This window comes from Rhinolophus sinicus, chromosome 8 (genome assembly GCF_057876585.1).
Source record: "Rhinolophus sinicus isolate RSI-liver-muscle chromosome 8, RSI-T2T, whole genome shotgun sequence".
Lineage (NCBI taxonomy): Eukaryota > Metazoa > Chordata > Mammalia > Chiroptera > Rhinolophidae > Rhinolophus > Rhinolophus sinicus.
In genome coordinates this window covers 58,162,775-58,182,750 of record NC_142508.1, presented here as the reverse complement: position 1 = coordinate 58,182,750, position 19,976 = coordinate 58,162,775, and the positions used below count along the sequence as shown (strand labels likewise).

Here is a 19,976-nt window from a genome sequence, read left to right as displayed (position 1 = left end):
AAATCTCTCCGACAGGCAGGTCTTTTCAGGAGAACTTGAAAGAATACCGAAGGAGTCATGTTTTCAGGGAGGTTCACCTGTCCTTCACACAGTCTGTCCTCTTGAAACTAGAAGTTCGTCTCTAATAACTACTTGCCCTAGGCTGGAAAATGTGGGTCTCTGACTTCTCAGGATGCTCTGTAATCTTCTCCTGATTGACATCAGCTCTACCTAGCGCTGGAGGCCAGGGCTCTTGGAGAGAAGCCACTGTGCTGCTTCTGATGACTGTTTTTCCACAAACACTTCCTCCAGCATTCCTGCAGTGCTTGTATACCTGGGGACCCAGGCCCCACCAGCCTGGATGTTAAAACAGTATTGAACTAAACTAAACTTATTGTCGTGATCATTTTGCAATATATGCATACATCAAATCATTATGTTGTACACTTTAAACTAATAGAACGTTGATTGTATCTCAATAAAAGAGAAAATAAATATTTCAAATTACTGGGAAAAAGAAAACAATACTATATTAAAACAAACAGTATATCCAGGACTCTGTCCCTACATTTCTTTGCAGGTATCAGGGACCCCAAATCCCACCCTTCAATAAGTCTCAGTAGCTGCCAGGCTTTCCTAGGGGCTGTGGCACGGGCACTGAGAAACAGTGCTCCTGGTTCCTGCGTTGACTCTGCCCCCGCTCCTATTGCCCTCTTCTGCTCCTACCATAACACTAAGCAGGAATGCAGTTCCCATTTCCTCTTCACTCCACAGGGAACCTCCCCTCTGAGCTGTGGCCCTCTTTATACCCAATACAGGTTCCAAAGCAGCCTATGCCACCTGTATTTAATGTGCCTGCTGTTGGCAGTTAATAATAATGACATTCTTGGCATTAATTGTTAATCATCATTATTATCATAATGACCTTTATCGAGTACTTTCTGTGTGCCACAGGTATTACTGGATTAAGTGTTTTAGGAGAATTTCTATGACAGCAAACATTTTACCCATGAAAAAACAGGATCAAAGAGGTGAGGGAACTTGCTAAAGATCACACAACTACTAAGAGAAAGAGAGCTGTGATGGGAGCCAGGGTTTGTCTCTCTCCAGGGCCCACAGCTTCTTCCCTCCATGATGCAAGCTCCTGGAGCAGAAGGGTAGTCTGAGTTGTGGCAAACACCATATCCAGAATCAAGCTTTCCTCTTGTATTGCTGCAGGCTTATTCACCCAAGCTTTAGTTCCTAACTCACATTTTGCTTAGGATGCTTGTTGTCGTCCCTTAACCCAGAAGGCTTATCTGCTCCTTATGCAAATAGATACATAGTGGAGTGGCCCCACTGCCTGAGATAGTCTGCATTCCACGGTGAACTCTGAGCCTTTCAAACTGCATTCTACACAGGCACACTTGCTTCTGTAGCGTATCCATCAAGTCACAGACTCTTAAAAAAAAAAAAAGAAAAGAAAGAAAAGAAAAGGTCCCTTGTCTGAGATCTGACAGAATTGCTTTTCATTTATCTATGCTACGTCTAGTTCAATCAACTAATGAGGTGCTATTAAACCTGCTGTTCTTCTGATTGATCTGAGTGATACTGTGATTGGATATTCTTTATCCTCTGGCTAAACTTGCTAAAATTGTTCTGATTGGGGCCCTTACAATAACTCTGGCTCAACATTCCGCAGCCGGACCAGAACCAGGGATGTGGAACACAGCTAGCGATGAAAACTGAAACAGTGCTTTCAGGTTTATCTGCCTTCTGACCACTAAGGAGATGGTCAGTGCCTCGTGGGAAATAAAGAAAAAAAGGCAATTTTCACCCTCTCACCCCTTGGGAGCGGCAACGTTTTGTCCTGAGCCAGCAGTGTTTGTGGGAGACTCGGCTTCTTTCTTTTGCACTCTGAACACTTTCCTTTTCCTATTCTTTTTTTCTTTCTTTCTTCCTTTTGTGTCATTGATGAAGTGGGGCCTGAAGCGCTTGATAGAAGCCCAAGTTCCAACGTAACTGAAAAGCACTATCAAATTCTGTTCGGTCCTTCAGAAAACACCAAAGCTGGATCCATTCAAACAGAGAAAAATGTTTCAAGAATATTCCCTTCCCATCCACATCTCCCAGTGCCTTCCGTTCCCTCCGAACTTTCCTCCTGTGCTCTTCGAAGTCTCCTGGACTCTCAACCCCTGCCCTTGCTATCTCTTGTCTTTTGCACCTATCTTTGCTCACCTTTCACATCTGTTCTTTTATCTTCCGGGAGTGAATCTTGGCTCTTTGCACAGCACATCCATCAAGCAGGGCTTTGATCTTAGTTCTCCCCCTTCCCACTGCCCTAGGTACACACAAGACTGCCTGCCGGCTAAGACATCCTTCCCTTGAGCAAGAAGAAAGAAGGAAACTCCTGAGAAAGAAGGAAATACTTAGGAGCCACTCCTAGGTGTTTTCCTACTTAAACCTTCAGTGGAGGAATTATTGTCTGTGAGCCGTGAACACTGAAAGATGGCTTTTCAGACCAAGCCTCTGCTTTGGAGCTGCTCACAGTGTACGGGGAAGACAGTAGGGAGTGATGCTGCCATGGCCTCCTTCGTAGGCTAATTAAATTGAAATATTAATGAACTGAAAAAAAAAAGTCCAGTCCCTCCGTCACAGTAGCCACATTTCACGTGTTCTGTAGCCACATATGGCAGGTGGCCACCACGTTGGAGGGCGGGTACAGAATTGTTCCTTCCCTGCGGAATGTTCTAGTGGGCAATGCTTCTCAGTCTTCACTCCATTTTTTCCTACTGAAACAGCTCTTTTACCAAACACTGTCTTTTATCAGCGGCAATGTCACGGGAGATCACTGTCACGTTATAGCAAAAATGGACGGTTTTTCTATGGGGACCCTGCCCCTCTGGGTCTCCAGTGAGAAGTCAAACAGGAACCACTTTGCGCTGAGATGCTTGCTGCCTTTCCCGCTCTGTGGAGAGGTGGGAGGAGGCTGGAGGTTGAGAGAACGGGAGCAGAGGGCCTACCCATTCCTAGGTGATACTTTCCTGTGGAGGCCTCCATGATTCCAGCAAAGCGAGTGATAACGGCCCTCTCTGTGCTACCCTTGACCTTTGTACTGCTTCCTGTGGGGGAACTGTCATACTGTGCAGTCGTTTATTTGTTCATCTCTGAACTGCTGGGAAGCAGAGATGTCGTTGTCACTGTTGTAACATTAGTACTGAGCCAAGTGCCAAACCATGGAGGGTCTGCTGGATTTAAACTGAATTAGATTGAATATTTTACATAAGCAATCACTGCCAGGCCCCTGTTTGAAGTCAATGACTTGGTCAACATCTAACATGGAACATACAGAGTTTCACCTTTTCTGGAACCTTCTTAGGAATAAATACCTGCTGTGTACCCAGGAGAAGCTAAGAATAACTAACTCCAGGTCCCAAAATTCAGGGGTTAGTCTTAGCATCAGGGAGAATCTGTGTCGGACCCATTTGCACCGTGATTTTCTGTTTCTCTTGAGAAGAAGCTCTTGATATTTAGATTCTCAATGTATCTCCCCGGCCATTTTGTTCCCGTGTTGAAATACTACAGAAGTGTGTTTTGAATATGAATTTGGACCTATGATCGGAATATATCTCCTCTCTTAGAGGGAATAGAACAGACTTGTACAATGACCGCCCAAGCTGTCTCGCCCTTGTCATCAGTCCAGGTTTTAGGGATAAAGGGATCCAGGTGGGGCTACAACAAGCACTACTTACTTAAAAGGTAAAGTGGTCGGTTACAAAACACATCGGACGTGTCAGAGAACTTCATACGTCTCACATGGCCACAGTGGTCTGTTTGTCTAAAACTGTGGTTGCAGAGGGTGTGACGCAGTGTCACGTAGAGCCATATACCAAGGGGAGCAGAGTCAGGAGCCGTAGACCAGCAATGGGGAGAAGAGAGTCTAAGCACCTATAACCCACTCTTTTCTACCTCTGGGGGGAGCACAGGTGAGCTCTATCCTGAGATCTATCCAGGACAATTCCGGCTGTTCTCAAACAATGCCATTGGAGATTTGTCGTTGGTTTAGACAATGAGTGTTTGTCCTTTCACAGCAGATTTGTTATCAGTCTATTCTCACAGTCTTGAGATAACAAAAGGGTGTTTAAACAACCCTTCCTCCCCCCCCCCAAAAAAAAAAAAAAGAGAATTGGGAGCAAGGTTTTCTGACAGCAATGCCTATATTGTCCTAGGCATTTTCAAGTTACCAGCTGAGATGAACAAACAAAAAAACGAAGACTTCAGTCCTGGGGCAATAAGGGAATGAATCACACATCTGCTTCTTTGCCCTGCTTTGATTGGGAGTTAAATGTTTTGATGCGTATAGCAGCAGCAAGACTTGAGAGGAATAAAGAAGGGCACACGTTCCAGGGCTGCTTTTGCTCAGAGCGAAGCTTCGCATTAGGCCCTCTTGCTCTTATTAGAGCTGGCAGGGGCTGCGTGGATGCTGGTCGTGGATGTTCAATTTGACAGTGTTCTCCTGATTCGGTGCAGGTCTCCTCCAGCATTCCGTGATCGCCAGCTTCCTACAAACACCTACAAAGCCCTGAGCTACTATTGTCCATGGATTTGTCCCAGCGATTTACCAATCCTGCATGTATGCTTTTAATAACTGAAAACTGTTTATGAAACCCTGTAAAAGGCTCTTCTTCCCCACTCTCACCTCCATCTTTATTGAGATACAATTGACAGAGAACATCTTGCAAGTTTAAAGTGTACGGCGTGTTAATTTGATACATTTATACATTGCAAATTGATTACCACCATAGTGTCAGCTCCGAGCTCTACCTTATCACATAATTACCATTTCTTTTTTGTGGTAACATTTTAGATCCACTCCTGCACGCATTTTGACAGTTCACCTGCCTTTACCCTTCTCTTGTTTCTCCGTCTCCATCCGTTCCTTGATTCTTTGATCTCTTCAATTCCTCTATTTCCCTTTCCTCTCATTCTTTCAGGTCCCAATTTAAAGATCTCTGTTTCCTTTTTGCCTTCCCAGTATTAGTTATACGATTCCCTAGAGCTTTCCTCCTCAGGGACCACTGTGCAAAGAAGCTCCATAAACATTCAGCATCAGTGACAACTGCTCTGTGACCTCAATGGAACGAAACCCTGAAAGGGAGCTCAGACCACCCCTCTTGTAGTGGATGCTTGGTGTCACCCAGACACCCTTTCCAGACCCAAGCACTCATTGCCCCAGGCACTGGGAGTGATGGCTGTTGAGGGCTCATGGCTGATTCCCTCCTGAGAAACCGCCCTCAGCTGAAGGACGCCTCCTTGCCCAAGGTTGCACCCCACACACCCACCAGAGGCAGCTCTCATCTGATGACTAGCTGATGCCCTTGCATCAAGGCCCTGTCCCCTTGCCTTGATTCATGATGACTTGAGGGACCATCTGGAACTTTCTGTGGATAAATTGAGTCCATTTTACCACTCCATCAGTTGTCGACTTCTCCCTTCTACTCAGTCCCGCTTCCCTCACACCCAGACGGGTGCTGTTCCCTGGAGCCCTCCCTAACAGACTTTCTGCATGCAAATCTCAGAGTCTGCTCCCTGGCTCTGGCACCTTCTTTGCGTGATAATGATGGTGACAGCCTGGCGGTGGTGATGGCAATGACAACAGCTCTCGCTTATTGAGCACTCACTGTGTGTGAGGCACTCTGTTTTGCATGTAGTGTCACATGCAATCCACACCAACACCCCATCGGGTAAGTGTGTCACTGTCCCATTTTTACCATGAGAGAATTGAAGTTCAAAGAGGTCAAGCCACCCACTTGAGGAGGAGCCAGGCAGGAAGCTCAAGTGAATAATTAGATTCAGCCTTGGGGGCTGCAGAGGGAGGACCACCGGAGCAATTCTTTGGGGAAACATTTGTTTTAGACGTCATGGTTTCCTTGTGTGTAGCACATCTCCTGGTGGCTGTGAGCACTCAGCCCACACGTCTATAAAACCACTCATCTATGAAACCACTCACCGCAGCTTTGTAACCAGCTTTGATGATTCTGTTTCCCCACAGGAATTTTGAGCCCCTGCTAACTTTGGATTATCCAGTAGCTAATGTATGTTTAGTATATACCCTGTTTCCTTAAAAATAAGACCTAGCTGGACAATCAGCTCTAATGCGTCTTTTGGAGCAAAAATTAATATGAGACCTGGTATTGTATTGTATTATATTATATTATATTATATTATATTATATTATATTATATTATACCCGGTCTTATAATGTAGTAAAATAAGACCGGGTCTTATATTATTTTTTGCTCCAAAAGACGCATTAGAGCTGATTGCTCGGCTGATCTTATTTTCAGAGAAACACAGTAGCAAGTGTTCAGTGTGACTGATGAGTTGAGAAGTCCCCTCCTTGTAACTGGGAAAATGGAGTGATGGTCTCTCAAAAAGAGAGCAAAGTACAGGAGTCAAGGGCAAAGCCTCTGGAGTCACATCACTTTCTTTCACACCTTGGTTTTGTGAACCTCAGTGGGCCTCGGTTTTGTTCTCTGTACTTGTGGGAAATACCATTTATCTCTTAGCATTGTTACAAAAATTAAATGATATCATGCCTATAAAGCACCTAGCATGATGCCTGACACATAGTAAGCACTCCTTAAATATTATCTATTACAATTAGTAGCCACAATGTTTTCTCCCCATAGCCCATCATCAGAGGAATTGGAAGGGGGTTTCTAAATATCTGCTAGCTTCCTGTGGGCCCCTCACACCAGCACAAAGTCCTATGTGAGGACCCTTCTCTGAAGGGGTCCACCTCTTCTTGGGCATTCTCCTTCATGGGCAGAGCTGACAATGGGCCACTAGAGAAGTTTTTCTCTATCCTAATGGCACTTGAGAGTGTGCCTGGGCTGAAGAGACTCTGAGAGCTGGGGCCCGGGTGTGCACATTTACAGTAACAAGAAGAATGAAACAAACACCATGATGATCCTGACATGCCTCCAGGAAAATGTACTAGAGGCTCAGTTAGGCTGCACCCCCTGTGGTCAGCAATTACTTCTATGGGGGAGGGGAATGAACTGCCATTGCCCACAAACAGTGAGGCTTCATGGTCTTTACAGAGTATTTGTTACACATGAATTCAAAGTGTCTCAGAGGTATTTCATAGACTCCTAAGAGCTCATGATTCGAAACAACTGAAAACACATAGCGAGTCCTGTGTTCTAAATTCCCTCCACGGCATCGTGCATGGTCTTCATAAACACCCTCAGTGACTGGGAACGTGACAGCCTAGCAAGATTTTTATCAGCAAGTGGGACACAGAAGTCAATGGCCTGATAATTACATTCTCAGAGAATACAAGTCCAAGAGGAAGAGCCAAGTTTTTGGATGAAAGAATTAGGATCCGAGAAAGAGCCGGGCAAATTGAATGATGAACCTAATCCAATAAGACCACAGCTATGACCACATTTAACAAGGGCAAATACCGTCCTTTGGACTAGGATCAACAAATTCAAATACCCTAGAGGATAAGAGAGCTTTTCATTTTCTTATCTGTTTAAGAATCATCTATTAATTTTTTTTTTACCTTGCCTTGTTTCAAGAACTTGCAATAGCTTAAAAAGAAATGATTCGGCAGTGATTCTCTAAGTGGTGCCCCGACCACCAGTAGTAGCACCTCCTGGAAACTTGTTAGAAACATAAATTTTTAGACCTCACCCTAGACCTACTGAGTCAGGAACTCAGGGATGTCAGGCCTCAGCAATCTGTGTATTAACCGCCCTCCTCGGAATTCTGATACACAATAAAATTTGAGAACCACTGTAATAGAGTTCAAGATTCTTAAAAATGGAAAGTCCAAAGCATTCAGAAAATTAAGAGGAAGTTGTGCTAGAATAACATAGAAAATGAATGACTAAAGTCCTGCAGTTTTGGGAGCCGGGTGCTACCAATTCGGCTCAGAGCTTCCTAATAGCCATTGCAAAGAGAGACATAATCAGTTCTATACTGTACGGGGCCTGTGAGATCCATACAGCAAACTTTGTGCTGAGATTCAAAGAAAATTCCTCTGTCTTCATGAAGAAGCAAATATATATTGTAACAAATGATATGCTCAATAGTATCCCTTCAATACGTAAAGCAATGGGTTTCTGAAGGTTATTTCTTTTTCATCTGTCTCTTAATTGGACCAGTGATGGGGCAAGACTTGGGATTTCTACTGAATAGGAGATCAAATATATAATGCAGCTCTGTGTCTATAAAGAAGCAGGCTGCTGGAAGAGGGAGATTTTCTTTATATTGTTCTCTGACAATGTTTAGATTCCCGTGGTCAGTGTTGAAGATACTGACAACTTGAGGAAGGAACAAGATGGCAAGAGATCGAAAATCCTTTTATGTAAACAACCCCTGTGCCCTCCTTTCATCCGGAGCAAAAAAGACAAGGGACCCTTTCCATATCTACTTGCCTCTTCTTTGCTTAACTCCTTCTTTGGGTCAATTTTATCTCAAATTGGGAAATTAATAAACGATAGCTAGGCTGCTTCTGTCATCCACTTAGTGGTATCCTTTAAGAAATCATTTGTGTCTTCTCTAATACTATGAGCATATCTAAAAGAAATGAACAGATCCCAAACCACAACTTTGGGGAGAATACACAGCAGACTACCATGGTTTACAGATAACAGAATGACAGCCTAGCAGTCAAAAATTCAAGCTTGGAAGTCATATGAGAAAGGCTCATATCCCAATCTGGTACCAACCTTCTCTAGGCCTCATCTTCCTCTTGCTCACAACGGAGATTAAAATGGTCCATACATTATACCTAATATGTAGCATCATCATAATGGGAAATGCTGACTCATGTAGATGCTAGCAGACTCTACGAGAACACTAGTAGGACACAAAATGAAGGCAGCTAAGCCTCTCTCATGAGACTTTACAGGGTTGACGTTCATCACTTAATAGATAACAGAAAACAAAGGATAGAGGCCCAGGCTAGCTTGCCTTACGTCAGCTTTTAAAGAGAAGGTGAGTATCCCCAGTCGCTGTCTTTTACCAAGACCCCCAAGCATCTCTCCCTATCCACCTAAGCTTTGATTTTGATGCTATATTAAGCAGAGCCCTGCAGGATAAAGGAGCATCAGGTGACCAGAGTATGGGAGCTGGGAGGGCTGCAGGGACTCGGTCAATGCCCGGCAGCTCACTGAAGGCAGCGTCGGAACTGTGACCCATGCACCCTGTCTGTTTCCTTTCACCATTTCCTCTTAGTCTTCTTGTCCCTGCATCTTGAAAGGATTGGTTTCAGTAACATTGGATTTGCTTGTGTTTGAGATTTCATGGTGTCATGGCATCCACGATAAAAAGGAGTCTGAAGACCTTAATTCAAGTCTCAGTTCTGCCAGGTACTCATCGTGTTGTTTTCGACAAGTCAGTTTTCTCATCTGAGTCTCAGTGTTCACATCTGTTTAATGAGAATAAGAATATCTGCACTTCTTGTCTTTCTGGGGTTGTTACAAGGTTTCATGAGACGTGTATGAAAGCACACTGTAAACTGCACTACGCCATGCAAATGTAAGAGTACTATTATTTAAAGAAACAGTCCCCAAATTTCCCTGTGTCGTCTATCACATCCCTTATCCTGTGATTTGAGTTTTTCAGGGTCCCTTTCTCAAACTTCTGCCTCCATTCCTTCAGGAGGCTATCACCCTTGAAGCCTAGCTTTTGCCTAATAATTTAGTGTGGGAGGAAGGGAAAATAAAAGTCTTATTTAGTAAAATTATACCAGTCTTTGAGATATATAGAGATACCTAGCAGAACGTTATGTCAGGCAGTTTCTCACACTACTTTTTTTCAATGATCTCAAATATTTAGAAATTAGCTAAGAGAGAAATCTTAATATCACCTGCTCTGTCAGCCTGAGTCATCACACACAGTCATTTACCACCCCCCCAAAACTTCCAGGTAAAAATCAAATCATCTTAGAGAATACCAGAAACTATCGTGAGGATGCGTGGCTTGATATGCCCGTTATTTTCTTGTTGTGGGAGGAAAGAAAGGTAGTAGACCCAAGTTTAAGTCCGTGGTTTCACTAGTCACTGTCTGTGTGGTCTTGGGCAAATAACAGATTATCTTTAAACAATGTTACTGTTTTTGTGTTGTTGTTTTTTCCTGAAAACAAAACAAAACAAAACAAAACAAAAACACAATGAGGTCAGATATGTCAGTGGAGTAGGTGATTTAGAGTTATGATGGCATTTGTTTTAGTATGTATCTTTTCATTTTATGAGACCGAGACCACACATAGAACCCAAACTAAGAAGTCCTGTTATACAGATGTGTGAAGTATCACAAAAACTTGGAAATCACACACCAGGAGGCACAGTGAGTGTAGAGACTGGACCCTCCCACTCTCTATAACTCAGCAGTGAAGTTTGTCCAGTCTCATTGTGGTGTAGGCTGTTGGGTTGGCTCTACTGCTGTTCGTGCTTTTCCTTGTAACTCCCTCACCCACTGGCTTTCTCATGTACGCGCTCCCAAAGCACAGGTCACCCAGAGTCCCTCTAGCTCAGTTCTCTTTCGCGACATCCTTTCTGATAGGACTAAGTTGTTCACTGGTGGCATGTTTCCCAATTCACAGTTTTTGAGAAAACATCGAGCTCTTGGAGCCGCTCATTTATTTCCTGCTAAGAAATGGGTTCGTGCTTAGATTATGAATGGCCACTCCTCCCCAGTTGGGTCCACCACTGGTATAATCGGCTGTCAAAGAGATAAGAAGTCATAAACATGGAACCTTGGGTGTGCCTCTTCAGCAAGGATGGTGGGGCAAGTTCTCATAAAGTAGTACAGGTGGTGTGTGATAGCTTGGAGTCTAGAATTTGCTTGAATTTGAATCCTGACTTGACAGTTTCTAAAGATGTGACCTTCAGCAAGTTACTTAACCTTGCCAAGTCTCAGTTTCCTTATCTGAGAACTAGATATGATAGTTATACGTCATAGGAGTATAGTTGAGTTTTAAATAACAAAAGTGAAGCACTTAGCACCATTTCTGCCACAGATCGAAGCTCAGTAAATGCCAGCTATATCCACATCAGGAGGAGGTGTGTGGGCAGGCCCCATAAAACAGGTCTGGCATAACACATAAAGGTACTGCATGAACAATTGTTCACCTCCTCTCCGCGTTGACATAAACAGCACTGACCCATCCCGGTCCCCCAGGATAGATCTGTTTCACATTTCTTTCCTGAAGGTGGTTGGTACTCTCCATGACCCCCATGGAATCACTGCATGCCTCACTGAGGAAATGGGATGCTACAGACTTTTTATAAAGTCAGTCTTAGCTCTGCTCACTGGACTTGGGTAGCTGGCTCTCAGTTTACCATCAAGGTGCCCATTTCATGCTGGATGGAGACTGAATGAAGGCAGCGTCACTGAGTAGCGTAACGAGCATCTAGGATGAAGCCTTCTCCAGGGTTCTGGCACGTTTACAGAACTGTCAAGTAATTTCTTCTGGCAGTTCTCCGTCAGGGTCTTGGGAAATCATAGGTTTTCATACAAAGGAAAATACAGTGAGCTAAAATATGCGTGAAATGAGATGGAGTGTTTGATTTGGGACGCAGAAATTCCTTTCATTGTTATACGGTGATGCTTTATTTATTTGGTTGTGTTAGAAAATGGGCTGTTTCACAGAAGTAAAGCTGAAGTTTCCTCATTTCAGCTCTGAAACTATTTTTCACTCTTGTTTAATGGGAGTCTTCCTAAAATGTATCACATACTTCTGCCTTCTTAACAGAAGTTGAAAATTTAAAGGCTAATGTTTATGGAGTACTTACTATGTATGTAGCACCACATTTAACTGCTTAACTCTGTTAATTTTCCCCACAAGCCTGTGAGGTAGGTCCTATCATAACATCTATTTCACAGAGGAAGAAATTGAGACTTAGAGAGATGAAGTAACTAATCCAGGTTACACAGGTACAGGTAGAGGTGGTGGCATTGGGATTTGTGCCTGGGTCTCCCCAAACTCTTTAGAAACTGGCCATGTGATTGGAGGACATTTTGGCTAATACATGACCTTACTATTAACTTTCAAAGCTGGATCTTTGAAAGTCTACACATACATTTCAGAAATGTGTCCGTGACTCTGAGCGTCCCTTCAGTGCTTTGCAGAAGGTGTTAGTATACAAAATGGCAGCCCATACTTTTGAATATTCATGAATATTCCTTCATTCAGCAGAGGTCACTTGAGTACCTACTATGTTACGGTGCCTTGCACTCTGGAGGCAAAGAAATAGGAGGCACACAGCTGCCTTCCAAGAAGGCACACATTAGAGGTACTCCAATGGCACCACCTGTGAAACTTGCCCTATTTGTGGCCAGGAAAACGTTGAGAAGGAGGTGATTCTTGGACCCACTTTTCAAGGAAATCCTCCTCCTCACCAATGTCAATTATCTGCGGATGAGACTGAGGCGTGGAGACCAGGTCTCCGGCGTTAGATGCTTCCTTGACTTCAGAGAGGCCATGGAAGCAATGGGTAAGCTGTGCTTAAGAAATACTTCAACTTGTCTTGCTTGGAAAAGAAGCTGTGGTCGGTGGGCGTTGGGCCAGACCGAGGAGCTTGGTTTCTATAACCTGAGTCTTTCATAGATGGTGGCTTATGAAAACGGGACGAATATTAGAATCGCATCTGGCGGGAAAAAAATACATGTTCAGGGGGACATGTTCTCTCATTTGATTAGTAAATGGGTGTTAAATGCAATTCCCAGTTGTAGCTCTTTAAAAACACACACAGTTTGGAATATTGGTAGCATCATTAGAGTTAAGTATATTGATTTCTAAGGGAATGACTTTGATACATTTAATAATTTTCTTATTTCAAAAGCAATAAGTTAGTAGACAATACCTAATAACTGCTTACCCAGCGATAACTAAAAGTTTTGAAACAAATCCTCCAGCATTCCCATATCCTTTGGTCTGTTCCTTTGATCTCTCTTCTTCGAGTCACTCTCATCCAGCTGGACATAATGTCCTCTCTTGATGGCTCATAGTCATCATTATGGTTGCTGTTTATGGCCCGGTGCTGGTGTAAATCTGTGTGATGAGAGGTGTGACAGTTGCTTTGAGACCTTTTCAACTGGGTCTTTTTTTTTCTCCTTTTCATAGATTGGCTGGTAGCCATTGTGTCTGGCTGCTTTCCACGTGTCTTCTTATAACTTCTTCCTAGCGTATTTTTTACTCATGATTAAGTGCTGGAATCGCTAATGACCGGCCTAGTCAATGTGTGTTTTCTAAAGTAAGAGTAAGCAGGCTCTGAGGGAGGACAAAAGGGCGAGCTTTGGAATCGGTGTAGATCTGCAACTGCTATTTTAACTGCCAGGAAAGCGTTACTTGTCTATAGAGATAATTGAGTTTTGCTTTATTGGTGACATTGGCCTAGGTAACGTTACACTTTTCGAGAAAGGAAAAAGAAAGGAGAGAGGAATGAGGGGAGGGAGAGAGAGAGGGGGGTAAAGAAGAGGAGAAAAGCCAGGCGACTACTTTCTTTGGGATCTCGTTTTGAATTTCTCTCTTTTCCCATTTGCTGTTCACAGTGGTTTAAACTTCATTGACTTAATGGTGCGACAAGGGAATATCGACAACCCTCCCAAGACTCCCCTGGTGCCAGGGTTTGAATGTTCTGGGATTGTTGAAGCTCTGGGAGACAGCGTGAAAGGATACGAGGTAACGTTCTGACTTTTGACGGAAAGAGTAATAATTATCTGGAACCCACTGAGACAAAACTTAAGCGAAAGCGCTTGAAATAAATCTGTGACGCGCATTGTTATTGATGTTTTATTGTTCGGTTTTGTTAACAATGTTTATAAATGATAGGACTCTCCAAGTGTCTCATGTACCATCTTGATGCTTCTGGCAACAGTCTGGTGGCCAGAGGACATCTTATCGTCCTCTTTGTTCATGTTATGTAGCTATTAAATAAGAGTGTTTGGTTTTGGATTAACTACGTGTGTATACTCCCTCTTCCCACCCATGGCTCCAATTTTCCCATCACTTCAGGCTCAAAAATCAATTATAAAACACAAAAGCTGAGGAGAAATAGCCTCTGTTTTCATAATTTGATTCCTTTAAATATCTACTTACTGTGCATTTAAACGATCATTTATAAATCATTATTTCAGACATTGGCAAAGTGGCATTTTTGGATAAAAATTTTAAAGCCAAAGGGTAAAGGTACCTGATAATGGGACAAATTGGTTATGAGTTGATGGATTTGGGAGTAGGGGAATGGACAGAAAGGATTATTATATTATTCTGACTAATTTTGTACATGTTCAAAATTCTCCATAGTAAAAAAAATTTTCAGTCGGTGAGAGGATATATGATCCTTCATACCATTTTAATGCAAATAAAATAGAATCCGGTCTATAACAACTGAAAAACTGTGGGCAAATCAATTGCGCAAAACCACTGTAGTTTGGAGTCAGGAAAACCAATAGAAATCAGGTACAAGAGCTCTCGCTTAGAACTAAGTGCTTCCCCAGGGAGCTGTGAATGAAGCTAACACCTGAGAATCTGCTGTAACCGGAAACTTGGGCAAGTTATCTTTTTTTAGCCTCACCACAACCCTGCGAGGTAAAGATTGTTCCTATCTCCTTAGAGATGAGGTTCATAAGGGTTCAGTCATTTTCTGTGAGGTCTGAAAGGTGAACCTGGATTCAAGTCACCAGAACCTTTTCACTCTTCTTAAAATATCCTGATCTTTGCCCTTGCTCCCAACCTGCAAATGTTGCAAAACTAAATGCAGGAAGCAAAATCCTATAAAATGCAAGGCCAACGCGCCCTTGGAATTGAACTTGAGCCTGCTGCTCCGTCTCAGTGCATCTGAGGCTCAGTGTACTCTGAAAAAACATCAATATGCTCCAAATTCATTATGATGAATGTCTGGAAATCTCATCCCACCCATCAGTCTTTTTGTCAGTGGTTTCCAGCTAATACAGCAGAAAAATGTTGAGAGGGAAGAAGTAAACACGCTTTTTCTTTTCTCTCATATGACTTCACATTTTCTGTCCCCAGGTAGACAATATAACCAGAGGCAGCACCATCTCTCCCGGAAAGTGCTGCGTATAAGAAATACCATGTTTCCCAGAAAATAAGACCTACCCTGAAAATAGCCCCACTTAAGATCCTCAGCCAGACAGATGCATTTAGTATGTTATGACAATGTTCCAGAAGATGACGTGACTGTATTTGAATAAATGTGGATTGTTGTACATGGAAAAATAAGACATCCCCTGAAAATACGCCCTAATGCGTCTTTGGGAGCAAAAATTAATATAAGACCTGGTTTTATTTTTAGGGAAATACGGTATTATCTTTTCACTCCGCCCCATGGCCCCAAAGGACAAGATCATACTACTAACTCCATTAATCCTGCGTAATAAATAAACAACCCATTATCTTAGAATATAACAGTAGATAGGTGTGTTGTTGGCTTTGGTTTAGAGGGAGGACTTCCTATGTTTAAGTATATACTGGGGGTGCCAAAAAAATGTATACACACTTTAAGACACGTTATCTATCTATGCTCAAGCAGTAGTTTGCCGTAATCAGAAGTGTCTGGAACCTGATGGTAACCACTTTGAGCACCTCTTGTAATTGCAGACGTCAAACGTGATGTGTATTCATCTTTTGTTATCAGTATATATTGAGTCTTACAATTAATACAGTTTTTTTTTCCTGCCTTAAAATGTGTATACATTTGTTTGGCACCCGCTGTATATTTCCCCTTCTATATGATCTTTCTTCGGCTACTTAGCTCTGACTTGCTTCTTGTGAAACTTCCCCTTCACCCCACTTCCCTCCGGTGCCTTTCAGCTGCACAAAGGAAAGAAACCACCTACAGGTTTCCCGTCAGGGTGTGATTTGGGAGAAAACCAATACTAATAGTCTATCATCTTGACTTAAGAGTTTTAATCACGTTGGAGATGGAATTCCATGCAGCAGCATGCTGAATAGCTCTTCTCGTTGATCGATGGCCAGGGAGGCTCGAGAAGTTGTTGCCAGAGGCACAGCAGTACAGGAATAATTTGGGCTGCGTCGCCTAGGGCTCATTTTTTTTTTCCTTAATAGAATCAAATCATGAAGGGAGTTGAATTTTTTTTTTTTTTTTCAAGTCGCCTACCTCTGGACTCTGAGGTTGGGGCTCATCTGATGGCCTAGCCACTTTTTCCATGTTGACAATGCAATGGAAATGACATGGAGCAACGGTGGCTGAGAGACATGGAGCAGTCAGCCCTATGGGAATGACTGTGACCATCACTGTAAGGTGGATGAAATACTCTTCATTACACTCAGTGTTGACGCTGGAGGCCATCGGCTACTCTGGGGCACTGAGTCTGTATCTTTGGGTTTTCATGATTCTGTGCAAAAGAGGATGCCAGTGTTAGACCTCAGTGATCCCCTGGTCCAAGCCGTTGCATTTAAGATGATATTCCCAACATTCATCATTTGGTCTTCAACCTTCCCAGGGATTAAGACACTCACTGCCGGGGGGACAGCCTCTCCCTTGCGTCAGTTTCTTCATGAGACAGTTATTCCTTCTGCTTCATGAAATATAATGGGTCTATATTTAGCTGTTGATCAAACTGTGAATTCCATGAGATCGGGAACCAACCTGTTATTTTTAAGAGTTAATATTGATTGCTCTTTCCTCATTTTACATGCACTGTGCTAAGTGCGTTGCATGCATATATGTTATTTAATCTTCCTAAGGACCCTTTCCTAATATTATACTCTTTTCAGAGGTGAGGAAACTGAGACTGAAAGAATTAAACCAACATTCCCAGACTTGGTAGATTCCCCTGTTGTACACTCTTATATAACTCCATGTCTGCTTTGCAGCACTTCTCTCAGGAGTGATGAATAATTATTTGTCTCTGGGTCAGCCTAACCAGATTCAGATCCTGGCCTATCTCCTCTCTAGCTACATAGCATTGGGCATGTGCTGTCATCTCTTTGCATCAATTTAAATATCTGTAAATTCCATGGTCATTCATCTGTGATATGGGACTCTTACACACCCCTCTCATAGGAGGCTTTTGTTGTTTGTTGAATAAGGGTAGAAGAGAACTGCTATGTACAAAAGCCATACTTTATTAAGAATTCCCTACGACCACAGCACATTGACTGTTAGATTTGGATGTCATGGTACAAGCCACTCACATACCAAATCCCAGAATGGTTCGCTTTAACTAGCACTTGGCAGCTCCTACACGCTATTACCAAATACTAGTTCATTTATCTGTATTTCCCGTTAGTAATGATATGCTATGAAAGAAACTTAGCATACCATCATAACCATTTTAAGTGGAGGACAGCTCTATTTTTCTGGCATGGTGTCTGGCTATCTAAATTATCGGGAAAAAGAACACAGTATTCAGCCATGCCTTAATAGGGGTTTTGTAAAGATCACATGAGTTGAAACATGTGACACCCTTAGGACCAGGCCTGCCATACAGTACTTGTGCGATAAATGTTAGTTGTTCGTCACACCTGGTGGCTGCTATTCCACGCTAAGCCTGGTTGCTCTTGTGCGGTCTCCTGCACTTAGATTTCTGTGGCTCTTCTGATGTTCCTCATTCAAGTCCACCGTGATTAGTAACCAGTTAACGTTTGATGCAAATACCACAGTGAACCAGCCTGGCAGGAAATCCATGTGGGGGGGCAGAGAACAAACCAGAGTAGACTTTACTCCTCGCCTTGCCCCTTTAACCTGCCTTGTGGCTCAGTTTTCCTCAGTTCCAAAAACCGAGATGAAAGGAGAGGTTCAACAGTAAAAGGATCTTACGACACTGACATTCCCCGGTGTGTGATGTGATGTACATTGTGCATTTACGCTCAAGAGGAGCACAGAGCCTGCCATGAAATTGAGAGGCAGGTCGGGGTGTGCATTTGAGGTTTTCTGTTTTCTGGGAAAGAATCTACAGTTTTCATCAGATTATTGAGTATTTGAGAAACTCCTCAGAAAAGGTGACGAAACCCCCACTCACCCTGTGCTTCCCTGTGTCCAGATCGGGGACCGTGTCATGGCCTTTGTCAATTATAATGCCTGGGCAGAGGTGGTCTGCACGCCCGCGGAGTTTGTCTACAAGATCCCTGAAGACATGAGCTTCTCCGAGGCTGCTGCGTTCCCCACGAACTTCGTCACAGCCTACATGATGCTCTTTGAAGTTGCCAACCTCCGGGAAGGGATGTCTGTGCTCGTGCACTCGGCTGGTGGTGGCGTGGTAAGTGGACTGCTTGTGAGTCCTCTTTCTCGAGGTCATGGTGGTGAAAGTGGGGTGACACCCAAGTGACAATGAGATGCCTGTGTGAGCTGTGCCCGTTCGTAGGGATGACCTCTATAGTTCTGGTGAAGCGCACATGGATGGAGAAGCTTATAGAGATGGTTGTGTTGGGGACAGGGTAAGCCTCAGAGATGGCTTCTCTGGAGTTTGGGCAGGTCTCCAAGGTGGCATGTTAGGACTCAGTGAGCCTCAGAGATGGTTTCTGTCGAGAAGAAATCTCAGTCTTGGTGTCAATCATTGTGAGATGCCTCACGGTCCTGCACCACTATCATTTGAAATGACAAAGTGGTGGATGATTTACTTTTTCAATAAATTGCCATGGATTCTAGATTGTTCCCATGTTAATGACATCCTTATTCATCTGTGTTCTGATATATTTTCTTGAGTGGGAGAGAGGTAGACTGAGACGATTGTACTAGCACAATGGGAATTACACATAAACCTAAGTACACCCCTGAGGGTGGTTGCATATGTGAATGCCATCTATCAGGTGTGTCTTTGACGAAGGGGGAAATAATAGAAATAAAAATTGCTGCTCTGGAGTTCAGGGATGGCAGTAATTCCTTCCATGATTTGGATGTGTCTCAGAGCCCGTCATTCGTGCATACGGCATGCCTGCCACACAGCAAGCACTATGCACCCATCACGGTTTGCTGGGGTTGGAGTAGAACTCCAGTCTTTCTGAGAGTGAGAGGTTGCTCATTAATCCAACAAGTATCTATTGAATACATATGATGTTCTGGGCATTATGGCTTAGAGATAAATAAGAGGAGGTCCTGATATACCATCTAGTAGGGTTTGAGAAGTTCTCATTGTTCGGAATTCAGCAGTTTGATGAACTCAGAGATGAACACTTATGATTCAGTCTATCTTGAAGATATTTTCACTGGAGGTTACACTAACATTGAATTTTTTTTTTTTAATCTTGGCTTTCTACAATTATCAAAACCCTACATGATATAAAGCACATTTCTGTTTCTGTTTTTCCTTTCTGAGGAGGCAAGCTCACATACAAAAAACAGGAAGGCAAAGAGACAAAACTTTAGGAATGCCTTCAGAGGAATATCTTCAATCACTTTAGCAAAACGTGCTGATGTCTTTTGACCATGAGTAAAGATATAATAAAGCTAAACATCCCTTAGAAAAGAAATGAATGTCAGTGCCAGTTAATCTGCTAACAGCAAGCAAGCCATTTAGAATTCTGGCATTTATGATCTAGTGTGCTCAGCATACAAAGCGTTAGAGGTTTGTTTTCATATTATATTAGCAGCATCAGCGCCAGTCTTTATAACGGTGCTAAACTCAGTTCTGCTGAGAGTCAGTGTTTAAACATTGGCACTGATGATGTTGCCTTTCATGTTTTTATTTCATTTTTTTTTTTTTTTTTTCATTTGAGTTTGTTCCTGGAACAAAGAGGAATGCATCAGGAGCATGTCTCTCACAAAAGAGAAAAAAAATCTCGGGAAATAAAAGTTTTTACCGTGTCTTATTTTGGGCTTACGGACATTACAACAGTAAGAACTAAAATGTGACACAGATGAAGGAACTGGGGAAAAGATAATGAGGGTAGGAAAATCAGTTGGCATATATAATGCAGGCTCTGATATCCTAAAGCTTTGCTGAACATGAACGACGGTCTTGGCTCTTAGCTTCCTAACAGTGCGCACAAATAAGGAAAAATGACCAGCCACGTG

The 19,976-nt window shown here is 43.0% G+C and overlaps 1 protein-coding gene and 1 non-coding gene across 2 annotated transcripts in view; one reads left to right on the top strand and one right to left on the bottom strand.

Annotated features, from left to right (window-relative positions):
* Window positions 1–19,976, top strand: part of VAT1L (vesicle amine transport 1 like) — a 142,447-nt gene that overhangs the window by 10,169 nt on the left and 112,302 nt on the right. The window contains exons 2-3 of the mRNA XM_019710977.3: window positions 13,531–13,660; window positions 18,007–18,222. Coding sequence (XP_019566536.1) covers window positions 13,531–13,660; window positions 18,007–18,222 — 346 coding nt within the window. The remainder of the gene's footprint in view (window positions 1–13,530; window positions 13,661–18,006; window positions 18,223–19,976) is intronic.
* LOC141567775 (small nucleolar RNA SNORA15) lies at window positions 17,236–17,382 on the bottom strand. The gene has a single exon (XR_012490604.1). It is a non-coding gene; the product is annotated as a small nucleolar RNA SNORA15 (small nucleolar RNA).